General features: G+C 37.4%; 1 protein-coding gene across 1 annotated transcript in view; it reads left to right on the top strand.

Annotated features, from left to right (window-relative positions):
- Positions 1-15,014, top strand: part of MRPS35 (mitochondrial ribosomal protein S35) — a 44,707-nt gene extending 29,693 nt beyond the window's left edge. Inside the window, exon 8 of the mRNA XM_046010948.1 lies at positions 14,731-15,014. Coding sequence (XP_045866904.1) covers positions 14,731-15,000 — 270 coding nt within the window. The 3' untranslated portion in view covers positions 15,001-15,014. The remainder of the gene's footprint in view (positions 1-14,730) is intronic.
- The last annotated feature ends 3,691 nt before the right edge of the window (positions 15,015-18,705 follow it).

The raw sequence follows: 18,705 nt of genomic DNA, 5'->3' as shown, positions 1-18,705 counted from the left end.
TGGGTGAAGGACTCTGGCTTTGTGGATGTAGAGAGCCCGCAGAAGTTGGGTGTGGCCGGGGTATAAGGCTGATAGGGCAGAGGTAAGGAGTTGAGAGGAGGAAGACAAGTGAGAGCCAGGTTGTGAACGGGTTGTATAGCTTATTTACAGAGTGTAAAATTGTATCCAGAGGGCAAAATTGAGCTGAGGTAGCATTTTACTAGTTGTTTGAAAAGGTACCCCTTTCACTTTTTTAATGTTTATGAAATAGTAAACCATCCGTATAGCAAATGTCAGGTGTGCTTTCATTAAAATGAACTGTTTATTGATTGATGGGTGAATGTGTACTGGTTGCCTATTAATTGCTTGGTGTTGTTGCATATGGGGATTAATATATAAGGAGGAAGACTTTGTCTTTTCCATTGAGGAACATTAGTAGCAACAAGGTTTAGTAGTAAATATTACAAAAGTGTTATTGTATAGTTTACTAGTGTATATATACTAGTGTATATAGTGTACTATTTAATTTTTAATTTTTTCTATTTATTATATATCCTTCAAGACTTCAGTTGATACCTGCTTTGAGCCTATTTTTTATGATATAATTGATGTGTATTATATTTGTTTCAGGTGGTAAAGTGTAATGCTTCCATAATATATATGTTATGAAATGATCACATTATGTCTAGTTAACATTCATCCACTCATCACTGCATATAGTTAAAAATGTTTTTTTCTTGTGATGAGAACTTTTGAAATTTACTCTTAGTAACTTTCAAATATATAGTACAGTATTATTAACTATAGTCACCACGGTGTACATGACATCCCCATGACTTGCTTTCTAACTGGAAGTTTGTACCTTTTAACCATCTTCACTCACTTTGTTCAACCCTAGCCTCTGGCAGCCACCAATTTGCTCTGTTTCTGTGCATTGAGGTTTTTTAGATTCCACACATAAATGAGATCATATGTTATATATCTTTCTCTGACTTTTTTTTTCACTTAGCTTAATGCCTTCAAGAGCCATTCATGTTGTCACAGATGGCAGGAGTTCCGTTTTTATGGCTGAATAATAGTCCATAGTGTATATGTATGTATGCTTGCATACATACACACTTAACTCTTTATCCGTTTATCCATCAGTGGACACTTAGATTGTTTCCATGTCTTGGCTATTGTAAATAATGTTGCAGGTGAACTTGAGGGTGCAGGTGTTTTTTCAGGTTAATGTTCCTTTTCTTTGGATGTATACCCAGAAGTGGAATTGCTTGATCTTATGATAGTTATATTTTTACTTTCTTGAGGAACTTCTGTACTATTTTCCACAGTGGCTGTACCAATTTACATTCCCACCAACAGTGCAGAGTTCAGTTTTCTCCATATCCTTATCAATACTTGTTATTTCTTGTCTTTTTGAGAATAACCGTTGTAACAGGTGTGAAGTATTCTTTCATTGTCTTTCATTGTCCTTTTGATTTGCATTTCACTGATGACTGATGTGGAGCATCTTTTCATGTGTCTTTTAGGCCATCTGTATGTCTTTGGAAAAGTGGGTATTCAGATCTTCTCATTTTCAAATTGTTTTTCTGCTTGAGTTGTTATGAGTTCTTTATATATTTTGGATATTAACTCAACAGATGGATTTGAGCCTCTTATTCTTTGTGTAACTCCTACTTCACATAAATAGCAAGTTATACTGTCTCATCTATATTGGTTAATAGGGCCCTTGACCACAGAGAGTTGTGCCATGTGTGACTGGAAACAGTTGACTGTTACCCATGTGTGTTTTTGTTATACCATGTATGTTTTGTCTTTCTGACTAATCATAAGGTCCTCATTAGCATATATCCAATCTTTCTGTATTTTGTTCTTCATAGTATCTAGGTCAGTGCTATATAAGAACACTGAATGTTTAATAACAGTTGCCCATTCTTTTAGATTTCCATAGACTTTTTTTTTTCCTTAAGATTTTATTTATTTATTCGACAGGCAGAGATCACAAGTAGGCAGAGATCACAAGTAGGCAGAGAGGCAGGCAGAGAGAGAAGAGGAAGCAGGCTCCCTGCGGAGCAGAGAGCCCAGTGTGGGGCTCGATCCCAGGACCCTGGGATCATGACCTGAGCTGAAGGCAGAGGCTTTAACCCACTGAGCCAGCCACCCAGGTGCCTGATTTCCATAGACTTTTGAAGTAGAAGTCTTCAAAAGTAAGGCGACAAAGTATCAAACTCCCTTTTTAGTAAAAATGTAGCATACTTGTTAGATGTTAGCAATAATTAGCTTACTGGTATAGATTAATGATCTATTGATAAAATTATTAATAATCAGCAATCATAATTATGCCCAGTTTATAAGAAATATCTTTGCAACAGTTTGAGATACTTAATTTTCATGGATGTATGATTTATGTGTAGATTAGGTTTGCTTTTCATTTGATTATGTTTTCTCAAACACTTAAAAAGTATTCTTAATTCTTTATTGTTTTGGAAGTTTTCCACAAACATTTGCTTCTATGAGTTTATTTCCTGATGCTAATTTATATTTGACAATTGATATTGATAATATCCTCTGTATTCTAGAAAAATAATGGCTGCTCTAACAGGGTACATCTCTTCAATGTGAAATGTATTTATGCATAAACTTCTTTGTAATCTAATTATGTATAAACTAATATTACAGTGTTTATTAAAGAAAAAAATAACTAAACACATTAATTGGATTCCCATGATGAGTCTGAGTATTTGTAGTAGACTAGTAACAATAAAGAGTGCTTACTTGCTACCTTTTCCTTGATTTCCGGCAAATAGCACATCTGGCCTTTATTTAATTTATTTTTTATTTTTATTATTGTTATTATTATTTTTAGAGAGGGAGCAGAGAGGAGAGAAAGAATCTTAAGCAGGCTCCAAATCCAGCACCAAGCCAGATGTGGGGCTTGGTATCACAGTCCTGAGATCATGACCTGAGCCAAAATCAAGAGTCCGACACTTAACTGACTGAGCCACCTAGGCTCCCTTTGGCTTTCGTTTTAAAAGAAATTTTTAGTGTTGCTCCAGGAGTCACCTGTGTCTCTTTCTTTTTTTACCTCTGCTTTCCAAATGATCACCCTGGATAAAAATACAAAGGAAACCAAAAAGGGGATGAGGAGTGAGAGAGGAGCTCCATTTTTTTTTTTTTTTTTTTAAGATTTTATTTATTTATTTGACAGAGAAAGCTAGTGAGAGATAGAGCATGATGAGCAGAGGAGAGAGGGAGAAACAGTCTCCCACTGAGCAGGGCGCCCCATGCCGGGCTCTATACCAGAACCCTGGGATCATGACTTGAGCTGAAGGCAGACGCTTATCTGATTGAACTGCCCAGGTGCTCTGAGGAGCTCCATTTTTAAAAAGTGCTTTAAAATGGTGTCTTTTTTCTGAACACAATAGTGTTTAGTGTATCCATCTATTTTAAATTAGTACTGACTTTGAAAATCAGGAATCAGATTTATCTGTTACAACCTCTTCATGATATAAATTGAGAAATCAAGAATTAGAGAGATACGTACTTTTTCTCAAGGTTACAGTTTGTTAGCTGAGGGACTCGAGACTTGAACTGTAGCTTCAAAGTTCATATTCTTCCCATGGTATCATATTTAGTGTTATTCAACTTTTACTTCCGTTAAAACAGATTATGAATAAGAGATGAAATCAAATATGCACTTTAGCTGCTAGCTTACTGTGTTCTCAAACTGAACAATTGACAGTTGAAATTTTGATTCCGGGGCACCTGGGTGGCTCAGTTGGTTAAGCTTCTGGCTTTAGCTCAGGTCATGATCCCAGTGTCCTGGGATGGAAAGCCCTCTATTAGGCTCCCTGCTCAGGGGAGAGCCTGCTTTTCCCTCTCCCTCGGCCTCTACCCCGGCTTGTGCTCTCTCTCTCAAATAAATAAAATCTTTTTAAAAAAAGAAAAAAGAAAGAAAATTTATCCCCCTAACCTGTTTTCAGCTAGGGGTTGCGTTAGACTCACCTGGGAAGCTTTTTTTTAAACTACAGATCCATGAACTCTACATAATTAAAATCTCTAGTGGTGAAACTCAGGAAGGTTTCATTTTAAAGTCTCCACAGGGGAGTCTGATGTAAGTTCTGATGTGAATAATTTCCCCAATCTTTGAGTCTTCTTAATAAAGAAACTACACTGAAGGCTGGTATATCACTTTTAAGATGGTTTTTGTATATGTATCTAGTATCAGTTGATTGAGTGACTGCCCTCAGCTCAGGTCATGATCCTGGAGTCCCAGGATTGAGTCCTGCATTGGGCTCCAAGGTCCGCAGGGAGACTGCTTCTCCCTCTGACTTTCTACCCTCTCATACTCTCTCTCTCAAATAAATAAATAAGATCGTTAAAAATAAAAGAATAAGAGCAAAAAAATTTGTCTCTGATACGGACTTTTTTGACTTGATGTGTTAGGCAGTAGGCAGCTGTTCTGTATTCTTGGATGATGGTACAATAAAGGTGACACTTCTCTTTGCTGTCAGGGAAAACATCATATTACACCTTTAAAACTATTTTCTCTTCTTGTTCCCTACTGCTACCACCCTGAGTCTTCATCATCTTTTAACTGTAATAGCCTTATTGATTTTCCCATCCCGTATCTTCTGGATTGCTGTTAAAGTAATTGTTTCTAAAAAGCAAGTCTATTGTGTCATATTCCTTTATAAAGTCCTTCAGTGAGTGGTTCCCTATTACCCAGGATAAAATCTGAACTACTTAGCCTGTCTGTTCACAACAGTTTGCCACCTCATTACCAGTTCTCAGGAAATATAAGCTATGTATTCTGTATCTCAGTTGTAATGAACATAATGTATTCTTTTATAACTTTACATATGCTGTTCTTTCTGCTTATGATCTCTTTTTCAAATTGATCAGCCTTGCCGATTCATACGAATCTTTTAATACTCTTCAGATGTAGCATGTCCTAGAAGTTATCTGTGCATCCTTTTCCCCTTCTCCTGTTAGCATTCTTCTTATTGCTTCTATGGTAATTGTCCATATACATGTCTGACTGACCCTGTTAGACTGTGAGATTACTGAGGGGAAAGACGTACCTTTCATTTATTGTTGTATTCCCAACCCCGAGTACAATGTCTGGCAAAACAGCATTCAGTAAATTTTTAAAAAACCAATCTGAATTAAATTGAGTTCCTTGACATATTCAGTTAAACATTTGGCCATGGTAACTGAAAGAATTGGCAGTAGTCTTCCTTTTTTTTTAAATCCATTATGGATATTTACCTCTTCTTATTTTTTATGATTTTCAGATAACTTGAATTTTTTCCTAATGGTTAAATTGTTTTTTCCTCATGTAGCACAATGCCTTACTTATAATCATGAGAAGTGGAATATTACTGTGATTCATGTTCTAGGCAAAGGCAGCTGTAAATAAGATGGTAGAAGGTGACAACGTGGTGTGTTCAGTGGAACAGCTATTTCTTTGCCTTCTATTATATCAGAATACACTGACCAATGCATGGAATGCAGTGTTTTTCTTTGTATTGAATTTATGCTTACAAGAGGACAAAAAGGTGATAGATTCAGTTAAATTATTCTTTTGTTCTTTATATTCTTTTTTACAGTGTCTCTGTGTTTCTTGGAATATATTGTTCTACCAGTAAAAATCAGTATGATTTGGCAAATTATTTAATGGGTCTAGGCTTCAGTTTTTGGTCTGTAAAGCAGATAGTAATAGTACTACCTCATAGGGTTGTTGTGGAAGTTAAGTGAATTAATGTATGTAAGGTGCTGACATACGTAGTAAATATTCTAAAGTATTCTAATAGCTATACTTATCCCATACTGCTTTCCTCACCTTGACCTCCATTCAGTTCCGTGAATATACTGAGCTCTTTGCTGTCTCCAGGTCTTTGTGGATGCTCTTTTCACTGCTGGGATCGCAGTCTTCCATTTGATTGGCACCTACTCAACTCCAAGTTTCCTGCTAGACTGGCAATTGCAGGACAGCACAGTGTGTGCCTGGCAGGGTAGTTGTGCAATAAATATTTATTGAGAGAATGAATAATTGAGGCAGTTGTAGAGAGGTGAACTGATCATGTGGAATGGAAGGTTGCTTCCACTAGGGTTGTAGTCAGAGCAGGTTCTCTCCTTGTAGGCAGGGAAGAAAAAAGAGAGCCCAGATATATGTATATGTATTATATACACACTCATACAAATTAAATGCTAAAATTATAAATGTTTAGTGGTTGAAGTATTAAAATAGGAGTCTATAGGTGAATTAAACTCTGTCTAAATGGTGATCAATTTAAGCTTAGTGGTATTTTTAATTGCCACCCAGTAATTTGAAGATGCCATTATTTATACTTTAAAATTAATACATTGCAACTACACTTCAAAAGAAGAAACTCTTGGGGCGCCTGGGTGGCTCGGTTGGTTAAGCTCTCCCTTCAGCTCAGGTCATGATCCCAGAGTCCTGGGATCAAGCCCTGCATTGGATTCCCTGCTCAGCCAGGAGTCTGCTTCTCCCCCTGCCCCTTACCCCACTCATGCTATCTCTTTTGCTCTCGCTCTTGCTGTCTTTCAAATAAATAAATAAATAAAATCTTTGGGGGGGCGGTGGAGAGAGACTGGTTGATGGGTACGTGAGAGTTTATATAGTGCTATTCTCTTTTGTATGTGTTTGAAATTTTTTGTAACAGACTCCTTTAAATTGCAAAAACAAAATGTATTTAGCCTCATAGAAAATAATTAACTTAGGGGTGCCCAGGTGGCTCAGTTGATTGAGTGTTGGACTCTTGATTTTTGGCTCAGGTCATGATCTCAGGGTCATAGGATCGAGCCCCCAGTTGGGCTCCATGCACACCACTAAGTCGGCTTGTCCCTCTTCCTCTGCTCCTCCTCCTGCTAGCACGTGCCCTCTCTCTCTGAAAAAAGAAAGAAAGAATTAGAAAAAAAATAATTAGCTTATAAATTGGATTTTAGGGGCGCCTGGGTGGCTCAGTGGGTTAAAGCCTCTGCCTTCGGCTTAGGTCATGATCTCAGGGTCCTGGGATCAAGCCCCGCATCGGGCTCCTTGCTCAGCTGGGAGCCTACTTCTCTCTCTGCCTGCCTCTCTGCCTACTTGTGATCTCTGTCTGTCAAATAAATAAATAAAATCTTTAAAAAAAAAATGGATTTTGTTCCACTACATTATTATTGTATTTGAATAATGAGGAATTTTTTATTTTTTCTGTTTTTTATTTCATCAGCAGATGCCTAATACGAACAAGCATAGGTACCCTTTTTCTAAAATACTTGGATATGAAAACATTCATTTTTAGTCAAGGTGCCTAGAGACATCCTGCTTCTCCCAGTACTGCCTAGCACATGGTAGGTTCTCAGGAAATGTTTTTTGAAAGACTATGCAGGAGCAGTCACAGACCGAAAGGGAGCTTTTTCTGTTGAGCTCTTTCCTTGCAATTTATTTGTTGAGGAAAACTTGGGCTCTTGTTAGCTGTGGGCTTTTCCATCATTTGAATTCTGCTGATCGTATCACCATACTGTAATTTTTTAAGTTGATATTTGGATCTAGAGCTTCGTCAGATTCTATTTTGATTTTTTTTTTTAAACTACTGTGTAATTAGTATTGTGCTCTCCCATCAGGAAGTCTATGGTATTGGATTATTTTTGTGACACTTAGCACTATTAGTTCTTTAAGTTTGAAGTTATAGAAAAATTATGTTTTAGATGGTGAAAATTATAGGCTTTTAAATAAACTTATTTAAGAAAATTGATCCAGACTAAATTTCCCAAAATTTGTTATTGCAAAGTTAAAAGATAAGTTTTGATTTTTTATTTGTATAAGACATTGTCTTATTCCATTTAGGTTGCTATAACACAATACCACAGACTGGTCTGTTTATAAACAAAAGATTTGTTTCTTGTTTTTCTGAAGGCTGAGATATCTAAGATCAAGGCATTGACAGATTGGGTGTCTAGTGAGGACTCACTTCCTGTTTCATAAACAGCTGTCGTCTTGCTGTGTCCTCACATGGCAGAAGGGGCAAGGGCTTTCTCCGGAAGCTCTTTCATAAGGGTGTTAATCTCATTCATGAGGGCTCTACCTCATGACCTATGCATCTCCCAAAGACCCCACCTCCAGTGCCACCACTTTGGGAGTTCCATTCCAACAAGAACTGAGGGTGGGCGGGGAGGGGGGGAGACCCTAGCATTCAGTCTATAAGAAATATGTTAAGAGTTATCCTCCAAAGATTTGTTGGAACTTGTTAAGTAGAATCATTGGGAATCTTGGAGTTATGTCATAAAATATAAAAAGATTTCAGAATCTCATAGTTATAATCCCATAATACAGATCTGATATATATATAACAATGTAGTTTTGTGTTGGTCTGTTTTTGCATTCATTAATTCTGACTTCTGCTGTATCTAGACTGTTATTAATCCCATGCAATAATTTATTAATTTTAGATATTGTGTTTTTCAATTCCAGGTGTTCATTTAATTGCTTTTTCTTTATGGATACTAATTCTGTGTTGAAACTTTTCATTATTTAAGTCATATTGTTATATTGGTCATATTGGTTTTCTTTTCCTCTTTTTTCTTTAACACATTTTTTCTTAGTTACTGTCCTTCTCTGCTAACTTCATTATCTGGATCATCTGGAGTTCTGCTATTGTTTGTTTCCCCTTGGTTATTAATTACATTTTTCTTCTTTTCAAATGTTTCAAATGCCTAGGAACTTTCTTGCATTCTAGACATTATGTATAAAAGACTCACAGATGCTCCAGCTGCTGTCATCCATCAGAATGAATTTCCTCTTTTTTTTCTCTTAGGCAGAAAGGTCCAGGGATTTATCATTTTAGTCCAGTCATGATTTAGCTACACCAGGGCTGGGCTGCAGTTTTTTTAAGATTTAGTCCAGCTCTTCCTTAGGCATAGCCTTTAAGGCTTTTGATTGGGAACTTGGTTAATCAACTTCTATATCTGCTGTAGAGTCATTTGTACTCTTCAGAAGTTTTGAGCTTAGCTTGGTAACCTCTAACCTTGAAGCAGAATCTGGCAGATGTTTTAAAAGGGTGATTGGGGTGGGGGGTGCTTGGGTGGCTCAGTGGGACCTTCAGCTCAGGTCATGATCCCAGGGTTCTGGATCGAGCCCCAAATTGGGCTCTCTGCTCAGCAGGGAGTCTGCTTCCCCTTCTCTCTCTCTGCCTGCCTCTCTGCCTACTTGTGATCTCTGTCTGTCAAATAAATAAAATCTTAAAAAAAGGCGGGGGGGGGTGATTGGTTGTGCATTTAAAACACACTTCCTCCTTCTAGTGGGACTTTGTCTCCTAAACACTTTGAAATTATGGGGGATTTTACTGTGCTTTTTAGAGGCATGATTCTGATTCCGCAACTTCTCCATAAGTAACCCCAGAACTAAAACCAGTCATGTTTGGGATTCTTCAGTTCCATTCTGTTGTACAAAGCCCTGTGTAACAGCTCAAATTTCACGTATTTCTCTATACCCAAGTAGAATCCTGCATGTGCCAAGTGCCAGTCTTGTACAGAATTGGAAAATGCCCTCAGGAAAGAAAATGGTTAAGGATTTTCAGAAGGATCCTCCTCACATCCTTGCAGCCTGGAATTCACATTCATCTAGTCATCACTGATTCTGTAACTCTCTGATATCTTTTTTTTTTTTTAAGATTTTAAAATTTAGAGAAAGAGTGAGAGCCGGGGAGGGGCAGATGGAGAGGGATTCCCAAGCAGACTCTCTGCTGAGGATGAAGCCTACTGGGGGCTCTATCCCAGGACCCTAAGATCATGACCTGAGTTGAAATCAAGAGTTGGGTGTTTAACTAACTGAGTCACCTAGGTGCCCCAAGGATTTTATATTTATACCTCTCAGAAATGAAGAATATTCTAATGTGACAAGTATTATGGACAGTATTACTGCTTTTATATCATTGACAAAGATTAAGATGTTTTAGAATAGCTTCCTAATATATCATTTATAGACAGCATCTCTTTTAGTTAGTTCTGTTCTCTCTTCACTGACAAGCTCTATTTGGTTGATACTCATCTGTGAAAACTTATACATTAATGACTAGAAAAGATTTCCCTCAAAAAGTAAATATATTGATAATAAGTAGCTTTTACTTTTCCTGCTTGAAAAACAGAGACATTCTAAAGATGTTGTAAAGATATTTTCTTACATTTAACACAGGACTTCAAAAAAGTAAATTTCTTTTTCTTGACAAGAATGCTATTTTGGGGGCACCTGGGTGGCTCAGTGGGTTAAAGCCTCTGCCTTTGGCTCAGGTCATGATCCCAGGGTCCTGGGATCGAGCCCCGCATCGGGCTCTCTGCTTGGCAGGGAGCCTGCTTCCTCCTCTCTCTCTCTCTGCCTGCCTCTCTCCTTACTTGTGATCTCTATCTGTCAAATAAATAAATAAAATCTTAAAAAAAAAAAAAGAATGCTATTTTGTGTGCGTGTGTATGTGTCTGTGTTTTCTAATCTACATCTGATTAGACATAAAATGCCTATACCCAAAGGAAACTGCAGGAAAACTGGAGATAACTTAGTAAGAATAGGCAATTAACTGGGAAAATTTGATCAGTGATAGCATTTATCAAGAAGACATGAAGTTACAAGAACCATGAAAAACATTACCTTTATATCAGTGGTAAGAAATAAAGACCTCTTGTTTCTTTAACTATTTTATCTAAACATTATAAAAATAATGATACACTTTTGTGAGTGGGAATAACTGCAGAACATTCGAACAATTTGGTATGTGTTTATATTTACTGAAAGTTTCTATTTATTGTTTGATGGGGGTAGTGATGCCCTTGACATAGAAACATATTTTGTAGGTAGGCTAACAAGGATTTGAATCCCACTCTCTTTCATTCATCTTAATAAGCTATGTTGTTATTAGTAGCAAGCATTTATTTAGTGTTTACTCTGAGCCAGTTGCTCTAAGTACAATGGATATTCCTTACCTATTTTATTTTATTTTATTTTATTTTTTTTTTTTTTTTTTTTTTTTTTTTTTTTTTTTTTTTTAATATTTTTCTATTTATTTGACAGAGAGAAATCACAACTAGGCAGAGAGGCAGGCAGAGAGAGAGGAGGAAGCAGGCTCCCCGCGGAGCAGAGATCCCGATGCGGGGCTCGATCCCAGGACCCTGGGATCATGACCTGAGCCGAAGGCAGAGGCTTTAACCCACTGAGCCACCCAGGCGCCCCTATTTTATTTTATTTTATTTTTATTCCTTACCTCTTTTAATTCACAGAACAACCCTTGGAATCGCTTCTTCTGTAACACAAGTCTGTCACAGTAGTAAGTGCTGAAGCTAGGATGTAAACTGAGTTCTGTAAAACACCAAAGCCCATATTAAATATTGTATCATACCACCTCCCTGTGCGATCATGAGCAAATCACATACATACACAGCCTAACTCTCTAACCCCCAAAGCTTTGGAAATTGCTAGTTTTTTCATAACTTATTTGGTGGCAAAATGAGACTTGAATGGATAAAAAGCATTTATAGCCTTTGTTTATCCCATTTAGTGTGACTGCATACACGTTGCTGCAAAAATGGTGATGTATTTGATTTAAGGTGTCCTGTGGTCGATCTTCTCTGGAAATGTTACAAAATATATGGTGTATGCACTGTATTGATTTTCTAAAATACAAAAAATTCTGAAATCTGAGACATTCCCAGGTGGCTGTGGCCCCTATTTAACTTCCATAATACATAATTTTCTTTCTGTAGAGATGTTAACATCGAACCCAGTAGGTTTTAATAAGAATTATATGAAATAATTAATGTATGTAAGCATTTAAGGTCCATGGTATATAAGTATTTAATTTATTGGTATTTTACTATCATTATCTTGGAATTTTTATTCAACTGTGCAGAGTTTGGATCCTAAAGTTATTAGAATTGTTGAAAACATGAGTTTTGTTTAGCTTGCAGCTGAAGCCTAAGACTGCTTTATGTCTGTGTAGGATTAGTAGGAAACTATGCCTTCTACACATTGTAGTCACTTTCACTTACCACTGGCTATTTAACACAGTATGATTTTCTCCTGTAAATGTTTGTTATCCTTTAGTGCAGTATTTCCTAACCTTTTTGGTGTCGCTGCACACACAGAAAAGTCTTTACTGAGATAAATGAAGGAAGAGGGTGCTTGTGCTCCGCTGCTCCAGGTTCACCTGGCCACCTGAGGGCCGAGGGAATCAATAGCATGGCACACCTGTAACGCTTTGACAAAGCAGCCTAGAATTGTGTACACCAAACGTAAGCGGAAGATAAATGAAATGATGGAGATTACCGTGAATTTACTTTTGTTACCTCTTTAAGTATCTATTTCAGAGTACGTGAAAAAAATCCACATAAACCTAGGTGAAAGTTATAATTTTTAAAATTTTTCATCTCTAAGTTGCTTCTCTTAATTGTCTTCTAGCAGTCAAGAATGAAGGTAGATTAGGATTTTTTTTTTAAAGTATGAGGTAGATTGACTGTTTTACGTAGTGCTTTATATAATGTATTTGTTGGAATCTTAAGGATACTCATTTGTAAGTTAGAATTATGAAGAAACTATGACACTGTTTCAGCATTTAAAGCACTTCTAAGAGTAGATAGGACCAAAGATACATTTAATTTAGGGCATTTTTTTTAAGGGGCTGACATTTATTTCTTCCCCAAATATTACAGTAAAAAATAGGTAGGGTAGGATGATTTTGTCAGTTTTCTTTTTAATGTAAAATTCAGAGTTTGGCTGTTAGAAGTTATTTGCAACAGGCTTGTATGCACAAGACACAAGAAGTTGTTTCACATTATTCACCCACCCCAACCCTTTGCCAAGCCTATGGGGTGAATCACAGCCAGATTAAAAAAGGAGTATAGCGTTAATTCTCAACCAGATAATGTTTTTAGAACGTTAGTTGAGATGTTTTCCTCGGCCATAAATTCAGGATAGGGAGGTGGGGCAAACAGTATATAGGGAGTTGTGAGTATAGCCCCTTTGGCTAAGGAATTTGAAGATCAGGGAAACACTCCACATCCTATTGGTTTATCTTGAAGGAAAGGTTATTTAGTTTGAAGGATTTAAACAGGATTTCTTTTTCTTATGGTTCTTTGTGGTGGAGGAGACTCTTTCCTGGCCTTCAGTTAACCTGAATGGGGTTAGCTGAGTCCATGGCATGTCCAGGGGCCTATTTGCAGTTGGTGGGGCTCCTCTTTACCCTTTGAGGGACGCATTTCCTGTGCTTTTTCTCTTTTCTTTTCTTTTTTTTTTTTTAAGATTTTTAAAAAATTTTATTTATTTGACAGAGATTACAAGTAGGCAGAGAGGCAGACAGAGAGAGAGAGAGAGGAGGAAGCAGGCTCCCTGCTGAGCAGAGAGCCCGATGCCCCAGGACCCTGAGATTATGACCTGAGCCGAAGGCAGAGGCTTTAACCCACTGAGCCACCCAGGCGCCCCTCTTGTGCTTTTTCTCTTTTCATGGACTCTAATAGTGAGGTTGGGGACAGGAGGGAGGCAGAAGTGGAAACCGTCTCCTTGGTACTCACTTAATTCTGAACAGACTTGAGCTCTGTCTGCTCAAGTTGGGGTCTTTTTCAAGAGGAGTTTTCAGAGATAAAATATTTTTGACAGCCTTACAAATCTGTCTTTCTTTTAATACTTCAGAAATGTTATAATTTATGGGGTTTACCACCTTCAAAAGTTTTAAGAATATTGGATGATTCTATAATAGCATATAGCTCAGAATATATTATGTGTTAGTTTGGAAAGAATGTGGCTGGCATTCAGCACTTCATTGAACCAGGGCTTATTATTTATCAGCTGCGTTCCTTGATTTTTCACAGAATGTTACATCTTCATCTAAATCATAAATCTGAATTATATTACTATAAAACCTAACAGTGTTCCCTAAGATAGCATAGTATTAACTTTTGTAAGAAAAAACTAACAAGTGGGGAGCCTGGGTGGCTCAGTTGTTAAGCATCTGCCTTCAGCTCAGGTCATGATCCCAGAGTCCTGGGATTAAGCCCCGTATCAGGCTTCCTGCTCCAAGGGAAGCCTGCTTTTCCCTCTCCCGCTGCCCCCGCTTCTGTTGCCTCTCTCACTGTGTTCTCTCTCTGTCAAATAAATAAATAAAATCTTTAAAAAAAAAAAAAGAAAGAAAAGAGAAAACAAGTAGTAACAAAAATTGTTTCCCTTAGAGGAACAGAAAATAAAGATAATAACAAAATAAAGTTCCAGAATACGTGAAGTCATTAGGACTAAAAATCATGTATTACACATGTATATTATATTTTTTATTTTATTGTAATAATTGGTATTCCTTGTCATCCCCATAGGCATGTTACAAAGACAAATACAATCTTTTCTCAACTCTTTATTATTAACCTCAGAAATGTGAAGTGTTGATGTGTTAAGAGTTTAGGGATTAGAAAGCTGCAAAAAATGAGTTTTCTGTATCTTTTGGGAAATAGTGTTGCTTTGTGAGTGGAATTTGCAAGCCAGATAAATTCTGTAGAATTAGTGAGTGGTAATGGAGTAGTCACATCATAGAGTGTGGGGTCCTGAAACAGTTGGCGCAGGTGGATAGCAGTGCTGTAAGGGAGGGAAATCAAAGTTCACATACAAAGTATCCACAGGGACTCTCCACATTTTGCAGATTCTCTTTCCCTAAAACAAAAACAAAACTTTGTTTTTGGAATAGTATTTCTCAGATTTCAGAACTCATTTTTTCCTTTCAGAAAACTGAAGAATGGGAGAAAGGTAAGACTGAAGCAGACATGGAAGAGTATGTATGGAACAATAGCTCCTCTGAAAAAAATATTCTGGAAACACTTCTTCAAATGAAAGCTGCTGAGAACAATCTGGAAGTAAATAAAGAAGAGCTCCTTGCTACAAAAGAAGTTGAAGAGTACAAAAAGTCTGTTGTTAGTCTTAAGAATGAAGGGGACAATGAAAATACCCTTTCTCAGTACAAAGAATCAGTGAAGAAACTATTAAATTTAATGTGATTTATTTAGAAAAATCTCCTTGATTTAATTTTATGATAGATCTGTAATCATTATCTCACTTTATATAAATTTTAAAATGCTAAAAACAAAACCCATTGTTACACATTTCAGATTTGTTTTATTAGTTTCAGAGGTAGAGTTTAGTGATTCATCAGTTGCATATAACATACCTAGTGCTTATTCCATCAGTTTCCCTCCCTAATGCCCATCCCCCAGTTACCTCATCACCCCATCCACCTCCCCTTCAGCAACCCTCAGTTTGTTTCCTAGAGTTCAGTGTCTCTTACAGTTTGCCTTCCTGTCAATTTTCATCTTATTTTATTTTTCCTTACCTTCTCCTGTGTTCATCTCTTTTATTAAATTCCACATATGAATGAATGAAATACGGTATTTGTCTTTCTCTGACTTATTTTGCTTAGCATAATACTCCAATTCCATTCACATTGTTGAAAATGATAAGATTGTATTCTTTTTGGATAAAATTACTACTGTGTATATATACCTCATCTTTATCCATTAATCTGTCCATGGACATCTGGACGCTTTCCATATTTTGGCTGTGGTGGACGTTGCTGCTATAAACATTGGGGTGAGATGCCCCTTTGGATGACTGCATTTGTATCTTTGGTGTAAATACCCAGTAATGCAGTTGCTGGTTCATAGGGTAGCTCTGTTTTAAACTTTCTGAGGAACCTCCAAACTGTTTTCCAGAGTGGCTGCACCAGTTTGCATTCCTACTAACAGTGTAAGGGGGTTCCCCTTTCTCCGCATCTTCACCAACATCTGTTGTCCCTGACTTGTTAATTTTAGCCATTTTGACTGGTGTGAGGTGGTATCTCATTGTGGTTTTGATTTGTATTTCCCTGATGCTGTGTCTGTTAGCCATTTGTATGTTTTCTTTGGGGTAATGTCTGTTGGCATCTTCTGCCCATTTCTTGACTGGATTTTTTTGCTTTTTGGGTATTGAGTTTAATAAGTTTCTTTATGGATTTTGGATACTGGCCCTCTGTATCCAAATATTGCAAATGATAAGACATTTGCAAATATATTCTCCCATTCCATAGGTTGCCTTTTAGTTTTGTCAGCTGTTTGCTGTGCAAAAGATTTTTATCTTGATGAAGTCTCAATAGTACATTTTTCTTTTGTTTCCCTTGTCTTTGGAGACATATCTAGCAAGAAGTTGTTGCAGCTGAGGTCAGGTTGCTGCCTGTATTTTCTTCTAGGACTTTGACAGATTCCTATCTCATGTTTAGGTCTTTTATCCATTTTGAGTTTATTTTTGTGATGGTGTAAGGAAATAGTCCAGTTTCATTCTTCTGCATGTGGCTGTCTAATTTTTTCAGCACCATTTGTTGAAGAGACTGTCTTCTTTCCATTGGACATTCTTTCCTGCTTTGTTGAAGATTAGTTGACCATAGAGTTGAGGGTCCATATCTGCTCTCTATTCTGTTCCATTGATCTATGTGTCTGTTTTTTTGCCAGTACCTTGCTGTCTTGCTGATTACAGCTTTGTAATAGAGCTTGAAGTCCAGAATTGTGGTGCCTCCAGCTTTGGTTTTCTTTTGTCAGAATTACTTGGGTATTCGGGGTTTTTTCTGGCTTCACACAAATTTTAGAATTCTTTGTTCCAGCTTTGTGAAATATCTTGATGGTATTTTGATAGGGATTGCATTGAATGTGTAGATTGCTGTAGGTAGCATCAACATTTTAACAATATGTGTTCTTCCAATCCATGAGCATGGAACGTTTTTCCATTTCTCTGTGTCTTCCTCGATTTCTTTCTTAAGTGCTCTATCGTTTTCAGAGTAGAGATCTTTTACCTCTTTGGTTAGGCTTTTTCCTAGGTATCTTCCAGGTTTTGGTGCAATTGTAAATGGGATCAATTCCTTGATTTATCTTTCCTTAGCTTCATTGTTAGTATATAGAAATGTAACTGCCTTCTGTGCATTTATTTCGTATCCTGCAACTTTGCTGGATTCCTCTATCAGTTCTAGCAGTGGAGTGGAGTGGAGTCTTCGGGTTTTCTACATAGAATATCATGCCTGTGAAGAGTGAGAGTTTGACTTCTTCCTTGCTTGTTCAGATGCCTTTTTTTCTTTATGTTGTCTGGTTGCTGAAGCTAGGACTTCCAGTGCTGTGTTGAACAATAGTGGTGAGAGTGGACATCCCTGCCGTGTTCCTAACCTTAGGGGAAAAGCTCTCAGTTTTTCCTCGTTGAGGATGATACTCACTGTCGGCTTTTCATATATGGCCTTTATGATACTGGGGTATATTTCCTCTATCCATGCACTACAGAGAGTTTTTATCAAAAAAGGATGCTATACTTTGTCAAATGCTTTTTCTGAATCTATGGAGACGATCATATGGTCCTTGTCCTTTTATTAATGTGATGTATGACATTTATTGATTTGTGGATGTTGAACCACCCTTGCAGCCCAGGAATAAATCCCACATGGTCGTAGTGAATAATCCTTTTAATGTACTATTGGATTCTATTGGCTAGTATTTTGATGAGAATTTTTGCATCCATGTTTATCAGGGATGTTGGTCTATAGTTCTCCTTTTTGGTGGGGTCTTTGTCTGATTTGGGGTTTGAGGTGCTGCTGGCCTCATAGAATGAGTTGGGAAGTTTCCCTTCCATTTCTATTTTTTGAAACAGAAGAATGAGTATTAATTCTTCTTTAAATGTTTGGTAGAATTCCCTTGGAAGCCATCCAGCCTTGTGCTCTTGTGTTTTGGGAGATTTTTGATTACTGATTGAATTCTGTGCTGGTTATGGGTCTATTCAGGTTTTCTGTTTCTTCCTGTTCCAGTTTTGGTAGTTTACATGTTCCTAGCACCCATTTTTTTTTCCAGATTGCTTGATTTGTTGGCAAACAATTGCTCATAATATTCTCTTATAATTGTTTGTATTTTTTCAGTGTTGGTTGTGATCTCTCCGTTTTCATTCATGATTCTATTTATTTGGGTCCTTTCTCTTTTCTTTTTGATTAGTCTGGCTTTAGTCATGGATTTAGTCTGGATTTAGTCATGATCTTTTTTTTTTTTTTTCTTAAAAGATTTGATATATTTATTTGACAGAGAGAGACAGCAAGAAGAGGGAATACAAGCAGGGGACATAAGAGAGGGAGAAGCAGGCTCTCGGCTGAGCAGGCAACCCAATGCCGGGTTCAGTCCCAGGACCCTGGGATCATGACCTTAGCCGAAGGCAGACGGCTAATGACTGAGCCACCCAGACACTGAGGTTTATCGATCTTACTAATTCAAAGTACCAGCTCCTAGTTTCGTTGATCTGTTCTACTGTTTTGTTTTTTTTAATGTCTATTTCATTGATTTCTGCTCTACTCTATATTATTTCTCTTTTCCTGCTAGATTTAGGCTTTATTTGCTGGTCTTTTCCCAGCTCCTTTAGGTCTAAGGTTAGGTTGTATATTTGGGACTTCTCTTGTTTGTTTCTTTCTTTCTTTTTTAAAGATTTTCTTTATTTATTTGACACAGAGATCATAAGTAGGCAGAGAGGCAGGCAGAGAGAGGGGGAAGCAGACTCCCAGCTGAGCAGAGAGCCCGATGTGGGGACCCTGGACCCTGGGATCATGACCCGAGGCGAAGGCAGAGGCTTAACCCACTGAGCCACCCAGGCACCCCACTTCTCTTGTTTCTTGAGAAAGGCTTGTGTTGCTATATACTTCCCTCTTAGGACCACCT

The sequence above is a fragment of the Meles meles genome, chromosome 7 (genome assembly GCF_922984935.1).
Source record: "Meles meles chromosome 7, mMelMel3.1 paternal haplotype, whole genome shotgun sequence".
Classification (NCBI taxonomy): domain Eukaryota; kingdom Metazoa; phylum Chordata; class Mammalia; order Carnivora; family Mustelidae; genus Meles; species Meles meles.
Note: the sequence above shows the minus strand (reverse complement) of the source record. Positions and strands in the feature narration are given on the sequence as shown.